The 17,610-nt window shown below is 47.8% G+C and overlaps 1 protein-coding gene across 1 annotated transcript in view; it reads right to left on the reverse strand.

The window, feature by feature from the left end:
• Positions 1-4,605: 4,605 nt before the first annotated feature.
• MAP2K6 (mitogen-activated protein kinase kinase 6) overlaps positions 4,606-17,610 on the reverse strand; it is a 48,242-nt gene continuing 35,237 nt past the window's right edge. The window contains exon 12 of the mRNA XM_065852164.2: positions 4,606-15,830. Coding sequence (XP_065708236.1) covers positions 15,753-15,830 — 78 coding nt within the window. The 3' untranslated portion in view covers positions 4,606-15,752. The remainder of the gene's footprint in view (positions 15,831-17,610) is intronic.

Raw genomic sequence — 17,610 nt, forward strand, 5'->3', positions numbered from 1 at the left:
GGTCTTGGGCAGATGGGGCACACACCAATGATGACCCGGTGGTGGTTTCTGTCTCTGTGGTGCTCAAAATTCAGTTTGCAACTACATCCATCAACTGTCAGCACTGGGCGAGCAGCTTGAGGCTGATCTATGGAGAAAATACGGCAGGTTGGGTTCAGGAGAAGTCCTTCAGCCTGGACTGGCTCACACCAGGAAGAAGCCAGAGCTGAAATCTGTCCTGGCACCTCGAATCTCCGTGTGCTGCCACAAGATCAAGACGTATCCCTCAGACACTCCATAGAAGCCTTCAGTGGCACCAATTTCATTGTCAAATATTCGCATGTTTTCAATTATAGTTTAGCCCAGGGGAGGCTCTTTGCAATGGTGCGTTATGTCCTGCTCTTCGGCATCGCCTGGTGGGCCGGAGACACGCCGGCTTTACAAGAGTTAAGGACCGGGGGCTGGGAATGAATTGACATCTTCCATCTTCACAGGATCTCAGGTGGATACTTTATTTTTTTGTCTGAGGAGGTTTATTTTCCTCCAGATTGATCGGATGAATTGTGTTCCCAGAGATCAGAGAGTTCAGATGGCAGAGGATCCTCTTACCAGAAGATGAAAGCCAATATAATCAACTGCAAAACTTCAAAACATGCAGCTTGTTCTTGTTGGCTGAGCCTAAGTTTTCCCTGCAGAGAAGCTGTCGACAATGATTTGATATCAATCCAGTAACAATCCCTGGTTTCTAATAATAATTTGCACTTCAGTAGAAATGTTCATGTGAGGCTCTGAGAACATTTAGCAGATGGTCATTAGCGAAGCTCCCCAGTTCTCCTGCAAGGAAGAGATAACAATTATTAGCCTTGTTTTACAGATGGTGACACTGAGGTGAGGCACTGAAAGGTGAAATAACTCTCCTAATTTTCCATAATGAGCCAGTGGCAACAGATCTGTGAATGAAACCCAGGCATCCTGCTGCGATTACTCCATAAACCCTATATCCTTATCTCTTACAGGAAAACGTGGTCAAAGAGGTGAGCCTGGAAAGCAAAAAGCAAATGACTCAAAGGCAGGATTCATGACACATTTCTGGAAATAAGGAATTAGGTCTGGGTCAATAAATAAGTGGAAAACCAGGGGGACGCAATCTGAGAGGCATGTGAAATGGGGAGGGATGGAAAGGAAAGAAGATAATGGAAGGGAGGGGAAGGAAAACAGAGAGTAGCTCTGACTTTTTATTTCCACTCTTGGTTTCAATCAGTGTTGTAAAATTAAAGGTTAGGGCTCTGACGGAAAGAAGAAAGCGAGCTCCATCTCCTCCCGTGGGGGCACGTCTAATGGGTGAGGCTTCGGACGTGAATCGCCCATAGCAAAACCCTCCTCCTCGTGTGCCCGACAGCGCGTCACCCTGCAGGGACGCTGCCAGGGGACAGTGCTTGTGTTTTGGGGACTGCAGAGACCTGGGAAGGGCAGGGAAACAGGGCTGGAGCTCCTGGGAATGCTGGATCTGCCCATTGGCATCTGCACGCCATCAACCACCAAAAAGCCCCGGTGCGGTAGGTCAGCGCCGGGCTGGAGGTGCGCGGACAGGCGCTCCGGGGACTAATTTTAGCTTTTGGTTACAGTGACTTTTCCTTTCTCACCCAGAACGTCTGGACCACTAATACTGATGGACCGGCTGATACTACAAACCGCCCCGCTAACATCACACATACGCGACAAGGGGAACACAGCCCAGCTTAGCTGGCCCAGCAGCGGAGCTTATAAAACAGCCAAATGGAAGCCAAAAGACTTGAGTTTAATCCCTCCAGTTAAGTCATCTAGATTCCTTCTCGCCACCAGCCATCTGATCTCAATCAACAAATCTTGGCCTTCATCTCCTGCCCTCGCCGAGAGTCGCAATGCTGAAGCCTGAAGTAATCTGAATGCAAAATGCTTTAGTAATGATTCCTTCAAGAGGGATTTTTTTAATTATTATTATTTCCCAAAAGCACTCTAATGTCAAAGCAGTAGGCAAACAAGAAAGGTGTCTTAGTAGTGTTTGCCATTAGTAGTTTGTTAACACTCTGTAATGTTCCTCCACTTATTTGCAATACCTGTAGTTAATAGAACACTCAAAGTGATGTAATTAACATTAATATGTTAGAGACAGTCATTGGTTATTAAAATAGGATGCTTTTTTAAGACTGAAAATACTTCCAATTTCTCTGTTTCTCTCATAACATTAGTAGGATCTGGCAAGCAAATGAAGCAGAATTAAACATTCATATCTTTAACATCAGCGACCCACATCACGTCCAGATGCAGAAGGCTCTTAGGAAGCATCACGTCTACATGCAGGAGGCTCTTAAGAAGCTCTGCAATATCTTGCTTTCAGCATCACCCCATGCACTTCCAGCATCGGGGAGCAGAGAGCCAGACCTGCAAGCAGCAGCGTGTTGGAGTGGTAATACACGGCCTTGTAGGAAACACCACGGTAATTCGAGAGAGTAGAAATGATGTTTGCAAAGGCAAGATCAAAGATACGGGCTGAAAAACGTGCAGTTTCTGCAGACGCTTGGTCCATAGTCCTGGGCATCTGTCACCATGGAGAAGTATTAGAAAAACGCCATTTGCCAGGCCAAAGTGTGTTCCAGTAAAAGTCACAAATCAAAGTTAGATTCTAGATATTCCAGGCTATCTTTAGCAAGAGTTGTGGAACACATCTCTCTTCAGTTTTATGATCTCTAACGACTGAAAATTGTTTACGCCTCAGCATTTGATTTTCCCTTATAATTTCTTTCCACTCTCAGCAAGAACCACATACAGAGGAAACGAGGACTGGTTCAGTGGCCCAGGTACGTTCTGCAAGGCCAGGGACGTTTCTGTCTGAGTGCTGCTTTAAACATCACCTCCTACAGGGCTGGAGTCCTGTTTGGCTGTGAGCACCTCACCTTCCACTCTTCCTTATTTCAAACTGATGTTACTTGTGACAACGCAGGACATTATTTCACAATTTCGTTTTCTGCACATACATTAAATACTATATAGCAGGCAAGGGAGACAGAGGGAACAAGATCTGCCATTTCGTCAACTAAAATAATTGTATTACAAAGCTCAGCATGGCTTACACTATTGTGCCGTGTTCAATCAAACTCCATCCCAAAGGTGCATACGTATCTCTAGACTGTTTTAGAGGTTGGCAGCTGCTTCAGTACACTTACTCCTTTTTATTTATTATTTTTTTTATCCTGGGGCTTTTAAAATTGATGGGAGGCTGAAGGCAAGAACTGATGCATTGTAGATGACAACAAAAGAGGCTCCATGAAATTGCTTTTGGCATCTCGTGTGCGTTCCGTCTACATCTTATAAATTACTGCTGCATTTCAGTGATAAAAATAGTTTTGTATTTGGAATTGATTACAGTGAGATAAAGCTCTTAAGAAAAAAAAGTACTAATGCATAAATATTCTGAACATACAAGGCTAATTTGATTTGATAAAAGTGTGGCACTTAGTTTCTTCCTTTTAAACAGAACACACATACACACACATAGCAGAACGCAGATAAAACTCGGGCAGCTGTTTAGCTCGGAGTTCCCAGAAATGGTTATGTGCCTCTTGCAGCTCTTCTCTTCAGACGTTTTTATGGCAACCTCCGTCCATCACCCAGGCCGGGCAACATTCCCCCTGCAATCACGAAGCGTTCAGCCCAGGGCATTGTGCTTTCTTCGATGTGATCAACATTGATTCCTTCCCTGTGCTCTTAAAGGTTATTATATTAACTGGGCTATTTTTGTTTAGTTCGTTCCTTAGCGCATCAGCTCCGCGACTTGTGCTTTCGCCGTGACTGGGGCTGAAGGATCAGCAGAGGGAGCTGATATATTGTTTTCGGCAATTCTAATATAAAGGGAAGCATAATTTTATTTACACGAGAAAGAGGGAAATAGCGATTCATGTTTCAGCATGACCCAGACCAGCACGCTTTACTCAAGCAAAATGCTATTTGACTTCGCCTAATAAATTAAGGGTGAAAATTGGCTTTGCATCATGACAAATGCACAGCCTCATCGTTAACCTTCAAAGAAACGCAAGGCTTAATTGCAGATAATAGCGATGGGCCTGGCAGCGGGATCAAGGGTTGGATCCAGGACCTGGTGAAAGCCAGAGCAAAGCCCGATGTCTGTTTTCCATCCCGCGGGCGTGGGGACCGACAGCCGCGCTAACCCCACCGCTCCCTTCGGCCGCATCGCTGAAAGGTGCTGAGCAAACCGCCAGGCTCCACACCCCCAGCAATGCTGCGGCTGTTTGCAACCCATTGAGCCCCCCGTCCCTGCTGAAAAGCTGATATTTTTGGGGGGGATGCAGGAAGGCGGCTCCTCTCGCCGCAGCAGCGCCTTTGATGTGGGCTGGATGGGATGTGGGTGTTCTGCTCTCCCAGCCACGCCAGCCCAAGCGCAGAAAGAAAAACTGACGGCAGAAAGACTGACGATTCCTTCTGTAGAGCAGCTTCGGCATTCTTGAGTTTTCAGTAACGTGCGATAAGCTGCTACGAGCAAGATGATCCTTAAAAACCTTCCACGTGAAAAGCAAAAGCAGCACAAAGTGTGCCCCCAACAACTTCCAATACAGGTAAACTGACAGCACAGCACTTTTAAATCTCATTTATTTATTTTTGTGTACATTTTTCTTAATTTGACTGACATACCATTGCTATAAAGATGCCCTGCTCTTTGAATATTTAATCCAAGACCACTAGTTCAAGTGTGGTTATGAAAAGTCACGGCAAACATATGACTGGAAAGAGGTGGTTGGTTTTGACTTCCAGGCAGTTGTTTGAAGCAGTTCATAGATGCACACAATATTCAGCAGAACACACGCACACACGCTGCTGAATTTAACACACACACGCGCGCACACGCACATCTGGAAAACGGTTACAGTGGTTGAAGTTTCCAAAAGGTGAACTGTCCTCTTCTCTCAGCAGCACTGATAAACCTTTGGGTATCCTGAGAAATAAAACTGAAACGTAGTAAAGACGATTAACTTATTCCACCAGCAGTGTCTGGGTTCTTGTTCAAGTTAAATATATTCTCCCAATCTATTCTTTTTTAATGAAAAGGGTGGAGGGAAAGGATCTGGAGAAGTCAGGTTTAAGAATACCAGTTCAGTTGTTCCACCAATATCCCTAATCCAGTACAACACGGATCCTAAAAGCATCTCATTAAAACAACGATGTTAAATAAAAGCTTATCTAATGTTACACACATGGTCCTACTGTCAGTCTCCGGCTATTTATCATCTTCATAGTATGGGGAACGGCTTTGAGATGAATGAAGATGACACGGACTAAGAGAAGTGTTTCAGACGGGGTGGACGTGGAGCCGTATGGGGGGGCAGCCGAAGTTCTGCGGGGCGCAGGGAGGACCCTGTGAACTCCGCAATACCCGACCGGCTCCAGTGTGAAATTCGCCTGGTTGCAGCCAGGAGGAGGAGCTGGGAGCTCGGTTTGTCATGGCACGGGGTGGCTCTGCACTGCTGCAAACCCCCAGCAAAGCCCCAGGGGACCTTAACCAGCGCTGACAAGAACCTGGGTGGCACCTCCCAGAGATGACAGCACTTCATTTCTTTCAAATATACCACTAGGACATGTTCACAAGACCAGCCCAAGGCAATAAGAGTCTATCTCAACACTCGCTATCTCTGGACAAACCCACCTTCCTCAAAGCTACGATTCCGGGATCTTGCGTTAGGAAAGGGCAGTTTTGACTCTCACCACGACAGAGTTTCCTCAAGATGACTCAAAATTGAAAATCGCTCGTACTGCATTGTGCTGCCTTCTCTAGTCTAATCCTACCTCTTCCGTACCCCCATGGATGCGAACAGCGGTGCCTTCCCCTCCGAGAGCAGAGCTCATGCCCCATGGCCCGCGCAGGGGTTGTGTGAGGTTACGGCTGCTGAGCAGCAACGAGCGCTGCGGAGGAAACGGGCCAGCAAAGACTTAGACAACAAAAACAAACACGAAGCAATTAAAAGAAGGATGGGAGATGTGGTCTGATGTACTTTTGCCAAGAAATAAATATTTTACATTGCCTTTCCTAAAAACGCTTGCATTGCGTTTTAGATCTCCAAAATGGTAGATTTACTCACCCCACCCACCCATGCACAACACACACACACACACATTGTAATGCACGTACGTTTCCAGCTTTGTAGAGCTACTGGATTTACTTTGAGACAAGTTTCTTGTGCATTTTGACACTTTACTTTGAGACAAGTTATTTGCAAGAAGGCAAAGTTCATGCGCGGCTTTGACAGCTCCACTTTCTCATAAATGGTATTTGAAAAGCAGAAAGCAAATGAAGACCAAAGCTCCATTTAAAGTTCACCTCAGATGCCTGAAAAGCATTTATACCCACATCCTTCTGAGGTCCCCGCTTTATGAACTTCTAATGAATTCCACATTCTGCTACCCACCATTTCTTATACATAGAGGGAAGGAAAAACAAACCAGAAAACCAATGCAAGCTGTTGGAAAACAGATGCACCGCAGCATTCTTCATCAGAAAGGCCAGGGAGGCTTTCGGAGCAGGAGAGCAGCAAGGCACCTTTGTGAAGAGGAGAAGGGGAATAAAAAGCACAAAAGGTTGGTTTTGAGCCCCCGATCCTGCTTGTCTAACACAGGTCACGCTTGTGGGATTTCACCGTGACATCTCTGACAGAGCAAGAAGCAGCCGGACATGAGTTGCTCCATCATTCCTGTAGGACCCGTGTCCTCCAGGGCCACAGATGTTTGGGAAGAGGGTGCTGGGTGGCCCTCAGCTCTGCTTTGAAGCCACCCCGGCAACCCCCAGTCTCCCTGGCTCAAGGGCTAAAGCAAAACTCCGGGAAAATTTGATAAGAGAAAAGCCTGGAGTGAGACTTGGTCAAAGCAAGTTCATCACCAACCAGATTTGATTTGTCAGGTGGAAAATTATCACTTCCTCAGAATTCCAATGAACTTTTGGTTAATTATGCTGTGACACTAAGTATTTTTACCACTTAAACTGAACCCTGATGCTAAGTCAACCCCCTCTTGAAGGAACAACTACAACCCAACCGGCGCTTTTCCTATTAAAAAATAGTGAGCAGGTTCATTCTGAAGCCTCCAAAATGCTTAAAGAAACATGGAAAAATCCACTTTTTTGCGAAAGATTCCCTACCCCCATCCCTAATTCTAGAGCAAACCAGGTCACTAAAAGAAAATCTAAATTGCTATAAATATAATTTAAAATAATAATTAGCCAGCTACTGCCAGTTGCCACCCCAGCTGTCAGGAGATCCTCTAGGTATTCCATAAGGCTCGAAGGTAGGCTGGGAGATGCCTTCAGCACATCTTGTCTAGTACCAGAAGTGGATAAATAATAAATAATGAGAACATGAGAAGGAATAATCAGCCTCCCACACAGAAGGAAAAGCAGAGACTTTCACAGTTCTAAAATGAAATAATGTTACTGTAAAAAAACCCCTCCTAAAGTAAAATAAGGACCTTCATGATGGCAGGTTGGAAAGGCGCCTCTTTTCTTCCGTGTTCACAACACAGCTGCTCTGCCTGTGCCCTCTTCAAGACCAGCACACCACTGGGAAGTGGTTGCTTTCCCATTGTGCTCCGTTCTTTTTCTAGCTGGAAGCACATAGAAATATCCTTATTACAAATTTCCCGCCATCTCACGAGAGAGCAGATTTCACACCGCCAGACCAAAATTCTAGAAATTTCCTATATTTCGATGCTAAACATGGATCTTTGCCAGCCAAACTGTAATTCCTTAAATTGAAGATTTCGGGCATTTTTAGACAGTTACTCTCTTCTGCGAGAAATGGCAAGTTTTACTCCAACCCATTTCCCGTTTGCAAGAAACTCCATTCAGCAGCTCCCCCCGCAACGCACTGCTGTTAAAAAACGAACGCAAAATCCCAACTCTTTGTAGGTTGTGGCTATTTCCAGCAGCCCCGCTGGCACGGTGACAGCTGTCGCCAAGCACGAACCACTCAACTCACAATCGCGGAGGAAGAGAAGCGGTGGCAGAGCTCTGGAAATTCATTTCATAATCTAGATTATGTAGGAAATACTCGGAGCCCGGAGCTGGTTTTGGCGATGCTGTACTTTGCACCCTGCAGAGCCCCAACCTGCCAGACGTCCTCCAAATGGCACAGTCCGTGTTCTTAGATATTTCTCCAGGACTAATGACTAAATCTGGGCTAAATGTGGATGGAGAACTCTGCAGCTGCACCTGTACATGAGAAAATTCGATCCTGATTTAACAGTTATGACGGAGACTGTAATTCATCTTTAAACACACCTATTTGGCTCTTACGAGGCGCTTGATCTACATCTCCTCAGTCTGGCTGCGTAAATGAAGGACACCTGGTCCTTCCCGACTTTTCGCGGTATCCATCCTTCAAAAAACCCCACACAACTGGGCTGAGAAATACCGGAGGCTTTCAGATATTGTTCCTGGACTCTCCGCGATGACTGAATGTTCTTTATTAGAGGGAAAAAAACGAGACCTGGCAGACCCTGATACCTCCATCACGCAACCCCTGGGGAAACTGTATCTACCTTTGGTTTTGGAGGCCGCGGGCACGCTCACTGCCAGACTGCTCGTTCCAACCATCAGATGTTGGCCGCCTCTCCCTGGACCACTTATCTCCATCCACCTTCTGGCACAACGTGGTTCGTACCCTTGCGTGACTGGTCACAGCGTTTTGGAGAGACCATGGCTTGGTGTCTTATTTTCTCAAGAAGAATAATAATCTGAGGCAAAACCAGGCTGAATTAGGATAAACCCTGAGCTGGCCTGAATTCTTCCTCTAAGAGAAACCAAACAGAAACTTTCCTGATCGGCTCAGTAATACTTGGGGTGTGTTTAGTCTTTATTTTAAAATTACACTATTCTGAGCTTCCTGGATTTAGCTGGGCCCAAAAGCGAAAGTAACATACCAAAATACCCTGAAATAAACTTCGAGGAAGGGTTTTCAGGTCTGGCGAAAACCACATAGCTTTGGAAATTGCCGAAAGACGTCTGATCTTTTGAGATTTCCATCTCTATTTCCAGAGCGCTCAGGATGCTTCCAAAGCTTCTCCCAGAGTATCCTCGCGGTACCTCGCAGCCGCTGGACTTTTGCCCGATCGTAGAGAGAAACCCAAGAGCCTTTCGAGGAAGGAAAGGCGGCCCATCCTGAGGACGAGCCGCCTTGGAGCGAAGCTGCTGCAGCTCCAGAGCCGCTCCGCTTCCAGGAAGGGATTTTTAATGCGATGGCAGGGAAGCACAAAGGGAGAAGTTCTCACTTGGGCTGGATACCTGCAGGGTAGCAAGGCTCTGGCTGCGTGTCCCGTTAATTGGGTAACGGAGAGGCAGCATCTTCCTCTCCCAAAGCCGAGAGCTGGCTGGGGGCCGCTCTGCTTTCCTTCCACTCTGACCAACTGCCTAGAAAAAGGCTGCGAGTAAAATCCCAGACAGTAAAACACAAAACCTAAAGGTGGCTGAGACTTAAGGTATCGATGGAGGCAAAGAGCTTTGTAGCAACCCAGGAGCGCACTAAAGGAGGCCATGGAATAAACGTCATGCAGCCAAAATCGCTCCCAGTAGAACGGCACTGCCAGTTGTACAGACCCCTGAAGAATTCATTTATCCCTGTGGCCTGTAAATTTGATATTTCCACCATTAGGCTACTTCGAGACCACCTTAAAATGTTTATTCTCATGCATTCCCCATCATTTAAGTCCGTTAAATATCTCACCAGCGGGTTCGGCAGGAGAAGCAGCGATGCACAAGAGCACGCAGCAGGCAACGAGCACCACTTCACTTGCACTTTTTCCTTGTGGGTTTCTTTTGGATTTTAAATTTTGTCTCTTTTTGCTGGAAGTGGGGAGGTAGTGGGCAATGAGGGACTTGTGAGCAAACTCCTTACCTACAAATGGGCCTGAAGGAATACACAGCCAGAGAAAGGGGAGACAGGCCGGTCTCAGCAGGCTATGTACCCGACCAAGTCTGTGGCTGTCTCTTTTGCCCCCTCTTTTTGCTCCAGCAGCCATCCCAATTGACTACAGACCTTCCCTGGCAGAGCGGATTGGCACCAGCTGCCTACCAAAGGACTCATTTTGTCCTTACACCATTAAGACCGCTCTTGCATTTTACTCTCTTTACAGTCCTTTTTATTTATACAGCACACGAACCTTTATGTCCAGACCACTGGTACCACCAGCTCCTACCTGTATCTACACACATCTGCAAACACATGAAAGCTGAGATTCACCTGAGCTTTTTCTGCCCCTCTTTATTAACAACATCAACTGTTTTTACAGTGTGGGGTTATGTGAAGGAGCAGCATCCTTTCAACCTGCAACCCAGCCTCCTACCACACAGAAAGCATCTCTCCAGCCACGATCCCGGAGTGAATCTCACTGCACTGCAGAGCTCTGGCCTGCCAGAGCACACATCAAATTTCATATTATCCATCTGCTCCAGTAAAGGCTGAGCTGAAATATTAATTAGGAGATCTGATCCCTTCTCACCAGAAACAATCTGGATTTTATAGCTCAGCCAGAGGCCAGCGAAGCGGACAAAGCTCTGCGATACATCCTTTGCTGCTGGTTAACGGCTTTCAAGGAAACAACCAACCTGGGGGGGAGGACACAGCCTGTAAAACACGTGGACATCTGGTCTGGTTTGTCCACCCTTCGTCTCCCCCATGCTCAACCCCCACCTCCTAAGTGCACGTTCAGACCAAAGAGAGATGACCCCTCTAACATAAACAGCTATAATATGGCAATAAAGATTAATGAGTAAAACTTGCCGTTTTATGTATAATCCGTGGGGATTTACAATCATTAATCTTTATTAGTGTGTAATAACTGTTTAGACATTAAGGACAGATTCTCAGCTGGACAAAACTGGCCTTATTCCAGCCAAGCCAATGGAGAAATGCCAGTTTACATCCTCCGTGACCCCAGCTCTCACTGAGACCCATCCCCAGCTGTAGCAGTCATATCACCAGCAGTATTTCCCCAACAGCAGGGGCAGACCAGTGAAGGCAACTATTTGTCTTTCTCTGTACCCGAAAAAGAGAGCCGCATGTGTCCAGGAAGCTCAACAATAGACATGTCAATAAACAGGAGGAAATTCAATGAAAAAGCAACAGCAACAAAAGGAACCCCGAGGAGCAGGGAAGCGGATGATTTTTTGAGGCAAGACTATAAGATCTGGTTTGGCAGGAGCGTAACTAAGAGGGATGTAGCAATCTTTGGCATGTGGAAGAGTGAAAGCACCAAGACGGGCCCCCAGAGTTCCTCTGAGAGGAACAAGATGGAAGAGACAGGGGAAAAAAAAGAGCATCTTGGCTGGCTTTTCTGAGCGAGGAGTTTGGGGTTTGTTTTTAATCAAAAAGAGGTCTATTAAACAGGGAGCTGGTGGGAACCTTGTCTGAACTACATCAGACCAGCCACTAACGCAATGCTGTGTTGGCCCAGCAGGATTTTCCCTTCAAAAATGTCTAGGAAAGGAGGGCAATGTACAGGTAAATACTCAGCTTGCAGCAACCATGGAAACATCCCAGGTAAAGCAGCGTACGCTGGTGTCTCTGCCCTCGGCACCAGGCAACACCGTGTCCCACCAAGACAAGACACTGACCCACCAGCCACAAAACCGCCTCCCTCTGTACCTATGGAACAAGTGGGAGCTCAGCTGCAGACTGGTTTTTGGAGCTTTTTGTGAGTATTGACCCCCCAACTGCCTTCTCCATCACAAAAGGTGGTGTTCCCACCTCTTCAACAAGTCAGAAGTGCCATGTTCTTCAGCAGTGAATCTGACAAAAGTCAGGAAAAATGCAGAAATACAGTACGTAGATAACTGTGTAAAGTTTTGTACACCTGGAAAATCTCCAGAAAAGATGGGCATTTCACCCACTGCAGCAGCACCAACCTGGCATTTAAAAACACTAACCAGCAAACGCCCTCCAACTTCTCTTTGAAGTTTCAGGGACCACTGGGCTTTTGGGGACCCAGAAAGCAGCTTTTCTGCCAGGGACACTTCAAGAGCTCTAGTGGCGGTGGGGTCTCGGGCGTCCAGAGGTTGCAGGGACACCAAAAGCTGTATGGTGGGGGACAAAAGAGGATGAACATCATGGTCCAGTGGTCCATGCCACAGAGATGGGCTGTACATCTTTTATGTAGCCCAATAACTTCTGCCTGCGGCAGAGCAGAGGGGCCACCCCGGCCTTGCAAAAGGGGAACTGTGCTGGAATTAATTCACGCAGCTGCTCCAGGTCACGGCTCTTCTGTCCTCTCCACTCCCTGGCGTGGTTTTGCATTGTTTTGGGGTCTATGGCACAAGACCTGTAACTTTTGCAGTTTAATAATCCCAGTTCAGAGCAATCTAACATGCACAGAGTCCTGTGCGGTCTGAAAATAAAGAGCTTTTTGGAGAACAGCTTTAAGCCTCAACACCTTGGCTGTTCACGGGCACGGCTGTTGGGAAAAGCTTCATGTCCCAGAAACCAGGCCTGTCCCAGGCAACCCTGTGTTCACGGTGCAGCCAAGCAAAGTTCTGAGCGCTCACCAAGGGCTTTTCATCTTCACAGACGTTACAAGCAAATGAAAGAGTAAAGCCTGGTGTTTGTTGTGTAGCGCAGCATGTTTTCAGAGCCTTTAAGCACACAGGAATCCCTCACTCTCCTCCTGGCGCCAAGACCACCGGCTCAAGCTTCTCTCTACGAAAATCCTGGGGCAGGCCAAGCTTTGTGTCCACACGCACCACAAGGGATGCAGAGACAGACAGACACACAACCTCTGCACCTCCCTCCTGCCATAACCACCTTCCGCAGTGATCGCTTGGATCGCTGGTTTCATTCACACCGGTCATACACTTACTCTGGGTTGACACAAATGACTTCTAAAGGAACAAAGTCACGGAGAAACAGGAGGGAAGTGAAGTGATTTGTTGCACGCCCTATTGTAATGTCATTAAAACAACGGGATTAGACGGCCCAAGCACTGCAAGAGCAAAAAGCATAAAAGAGAGCACTCAGCATGTTGTGTCGAGGCATGTAGGAATCATTTGAGAGGGTTGCTAGCTGCAGACAACACTGACATTAATTTTCTATTGGAAAACGCTGGTGACATTAATATCTGCTATTAATACTGAATTTTGACAGTATCTCATAAATTCAACCTGTCAATTACAATGGCACTGAAATAAAGGTGCTCTCAGGTCAAGGAGATGTGGTGTCCAAATGAGACTTATATTCCAAGAGAAAAGCAGCAAAAACAATCTTTAACAAAAGCATCAGATCCATATGTAGGAAAACCAAAGGGTGGTTTTAAATGTCATGTTTTTCAAAGCGAGAATTGATGCTGGAACCAACTCTATAAACTGGCTGGCTGGACTTTTAGCTGCAGCTGAGGACAATCAATCAAAACAGCTCTGCGACTCTGAGAAAGTGAGACAGAGAAAACGCACACACACACACCACGGAATATGAGAGGGCAGATTACGAGCCATGCGAGGCCTCTTAAAATTACACTGCGAAGTAAAACATCCTCGTGTTTCATCCGCAACAAAATGTAACCTGAAAGGTTCCCCTCCACACAAAGCGGAATATGGAGCTTATCGTTACTGAGGGCCCGGCAGGCTTGTGAAACACGGGCCGAGAACGGGGAACTTCCTCCCCAGAGTCTGCACGACCCCTGAGCTCTTTGCAGCCAGGAATCCCTCGCACCCCAACTCCCGTGAGCCCCCCTCACAGCCCTCTGCTCCGCAGCTGAAGTGCACAAGGACCGGCAAATCCCCATGGGCAATGCTCCCTTCTCCTTCAATGCTGGCCCCCCAGGCAGAGCTGCACTATTTTAGGTTTGACAGCCACCTCTGTCATGGTGGTGACGGTGGCAGCCCAGGCACTGGCAGTGTCTACAGGCACCTCTTCCAAGTGGTCAGCGTGTCCCTAGCACAAGAGGTACCATCATTTGGGAACCCCAGCTCTAAATCCTGCCCTCCCCAGCAGCCCTTCCGAAGCATCGCTTTCCAAACAGACACTCGGGCCAGTCCAGAAGCTCAACCTGCATCAACAGAGACTGGTGTCACTAAACAGGGAGAGAAAGGGCTGGATCTCAGGCTGAATTACATCCTGCACAACTTATATATTGCCAAGTGAGGCGTGCTTCTGGTTGGGATTTGATTCTGAGGGTCTGCCCTGAAGCAATGGATGGGGAAGGGAAGCGAGCACCAGGCACACACACAGGCTCCGGCACAGCCGCACGCACAGGGATGCTCCTTCGCAGGGCTGGGGGAAGGAGCCACAGGCAAAGGACCTCAGAGCCGAGCGAGGCAGCTGTGCAGCTCTGGCTCAGTCAAACCAGTGTCAATCCGGAGCCAGCGGCCTTGCTCCAGACCCACAGCAGCACCTTGCAGCGCACGGTCACCTCTTTCTCCAGACGGTAACCGCGTTGCCTTGCTCTTGTCCCTGGCTAGCAGCTTTGCTCTGACGACCCAGCCAACAGCAACGAGCTCCTGATGAGGGTGGGCTGTGGTTTCCCTGCGTGGTTTCCCAGGCTGCAGCTCTTGGGGGGACACCTGCAGCCCATGCTGGAGCCCAGCACTCCCGGCTGCCCTCGGCATCCCGACCAGCGCTGGACATGGCCCAAATTTCATGCCAGCACGGGCTCCAGGGGAGCTCGGTAATGCTCCCAAACTCTATGGGCAGGCACGGAGGGATTGCTGCTGATGCAGAGCTGAGAGCCCTGGAAACGCGCACCGAGATATCCCATTTTTCACAGATGTTGTGCTGTGCAGACTGTTATCCTTTCCCATGTGGAAAAGAAGAGAGGAACTCCCTTTGAGACCCAAAGCAGCTCATCCCCAGCCCAAGGGAGCCCCAGGCACTGCAATGCTGCTGGGCTTGCGGGCAGGTGGGGACTGACCACTGCAGCCTCCTCCTTCCTGATCTTTGTGCAACTTATCTAACAATTTATTTCCCCCTAGGGCTTTTATCCTCTCCATGTCTTCCCACTCCAGACCTCATCACCTGCCTGATACAGCAGAGGAAGTCAGTAGGACGTAGGACAGAGGTTCTCCCCGGGCAGAGCCTCTCCCTGCAAGAGCAGCTCGAGTAGCTGAGCCGAGAGCCTTGTTTATAAATTCTTTTTACGATGCACATTAAATATTTTCCACAACACAGACACTTTGTCTCTTCTTTCTCTTTTCCTTTGACACCTGTTCCCCAGCAAAGCCCTACAACTATTGCTTGCTGTGGCCTCATTTTGCATCATCATCATCACCACGCATTCATCCTCATATAAAACAGAAATCTATTCCATCAAGCACTTAACATAAATATTAAAATAATGGAAGGGACAAAATATAAATCTACATACAACTTCATGACTACCATAGCACCTATTACCATGACAAAGCAAATTCTGGTTCAGGGGAAAGGGAAAGGGGATGAGGAGAAAGTTAGGAAGGAGGATTTCGACTGTCATTAAATATGTAAATCACTCTCTTAATTTTTTTTTGTTTTGTTTTTGTGTTAAGGTTATCAACCTTATTAAAATTCATTTCACTAACCAGCTCGTTCTATGTCACTATGGATACCAAAGAACCCTTTTAAAAACTTCGGCGAGGCGGGGGTTTCTCAGAATAAAAACAAAACAAAACAAAACACGGCGACTTTCTGTTGGTGCTTCCATGACAAGTCCTGCCACGTGCCCCTCCCCTGCACCCACCAGTCCACAGAAGGGCAATTCATTTACAAGTCCAGTTCTCAGTCTCCCAGGATGAGTTTGACAAAAGAGGCGACGTCTGTCTCTTTGGATTCGTGCAGGGTGAAGAAAGGATGTTGCTGGGGAAGAAAAGAGAGAACAAACAGAAAAGTTTATTATTCACGACGCCGAGGGCCAAGCCTAAAACCTTTTCAGGCAGCCTTCAGGACAGCGCAAATTTTGTTGCTGGGGATCGTAATGTTGGGCTGTGTTTTGCAGCTGAGGCAAGCCAGGGAGCCCGAGGGGCCGTTCTGTGAACGCTGCAGATTTGTGCTGCCCTCCTGGATCCCCCCTGCACCCTGTCCTGGCTGCGAGGGCTGAGCTGGGCTGCTCTTGAAGCAAAATATTAGAACCCACTGCCTCCATCTCTGGCACAGCGTGCCCTTCAGCACACGCAGTGCCCCGGGAGGAGATGTGCTCCTCCTGAACGGTGGTTATCCACCCCACCACACTCCAGCTCCGACGGGAGCAAGGAAAACCTTGCAGGAAGGCTGAGTGCAGTGGGTTTTCCCTCAGTTTCCTGCTTTATCTGTGTATTTACCCTCCGGTGACTTCGGAGTCTCATTTCTTCCCTGCAATTGCTCATAGTCCCAGCAGGAGATGGCTACTTTACCCCTAACCACCGCAAAGAGGAAAGCCATCCCGGCTGGAAAGCCATCCGCAGTTGTATGTTTAACTACTTAATTGTGACCAACATGGGAAGACATCCTGCCAGAAAATCTTGCCTACATTTCAGCACAAATGGAAAAATATGTGTAAGGAGAATAAAACCCCAAAAAACGCAAGCAAATGCCCGCTGACAGAAAGAGCAAAGCCCATCTCTGCTAGCACCAGCGACTCGGTTTGCTGCTGGGGGCTGCAACACATCAGCTGAGATGGGCCAACTTCCGACTGAAATCACCAAACGCTGTTTAACACCCAGTGTCCTGGCAGTTAATTGTATTTATTTCTTTGTATGGAGGGTGTCAGAGAGAACCAAAAGGCAACTGGGGCCCTGTGGGGCTGACAAGTGATGTCCACTCTGTGCAAAACACTGTTGTGCATCCCACACACAGGCTGGAAGAGCTCACTTTGATTCCTGACGCTCTCATTTCAAGCCAGATTTTTAAAGACAATTAGGAGTTTGCAGGATTTTTCAAACCTGCCCCTCACCCCAGTCCCTGAGCACTGGCTATTTCAATGATCATTTATGGCTGTGGCCACATGGAGGGAAAAGAGGAGCAAGGAAATGAGAATTTCCAGGGTGGGCTTGAGCGGAAAGTTACCAAGTGAATAAAAAGAGGGAGCTCTGAGAAGCCGGGAAGCGACCCAAAGACACACCAGCAAGGAAGAGGAAGCACAATTATGTGGGAAACAGAGCTGAAATGGGTTGAGGCAAGGATCCAGACATCACTTAAGGTCTCCCTGGGTCAGACAGTCATGGGAATCAAAGTGTCCTGAGTAACTCTCAGAGACCTGGCCCCAAGGGCTTGCTGCGTTACCAGCCCAGCGTGATGCCGCTGCTTTCACATCCCAGCCAAGTCGCACCCAAAGCAGAGCTACCGCAGCCTGGAAGCGCCCGCAAGCATGACACGGGTGGCACCGGTGGCCAACAGCCCCGGCTCTCAGTGAGCCCAACCCCTTTGCAACGCCTGAGTCTGGTTATGGCACAAAACACCCCATGCCAGGTGGGATGTGCTCCACGCAACGTGCAGACCACCGGAGAGGAGTCCTGCAGTAGTTTCACGCTCTGCTTCACCTGGGGAAGTGGGTTTGCAAATGAAATTAAGCGTTTGTATCAGTTTTCCTGATGCTCAAGATAGCACAGAGTCATATTTTCCATGAGAAACCTCAATTCCACAGGAAAGCGAGGGAGCAGTC

Source organism: Patagioenas fasciata, chromosome 18 (assembly GCF_037038585.1).
Source record: "Patagioenas fasciata isolate bPatFas1 chromosome 18, bPatFas1.hap1, whole genome shotgun sequence".
NCBI classification, from domain to species: Eukaryota; Metazoa; Chordata; class Aves; order Columbiformes; family Columbidae; genus Patagioenas; species Patagioenas fasciata.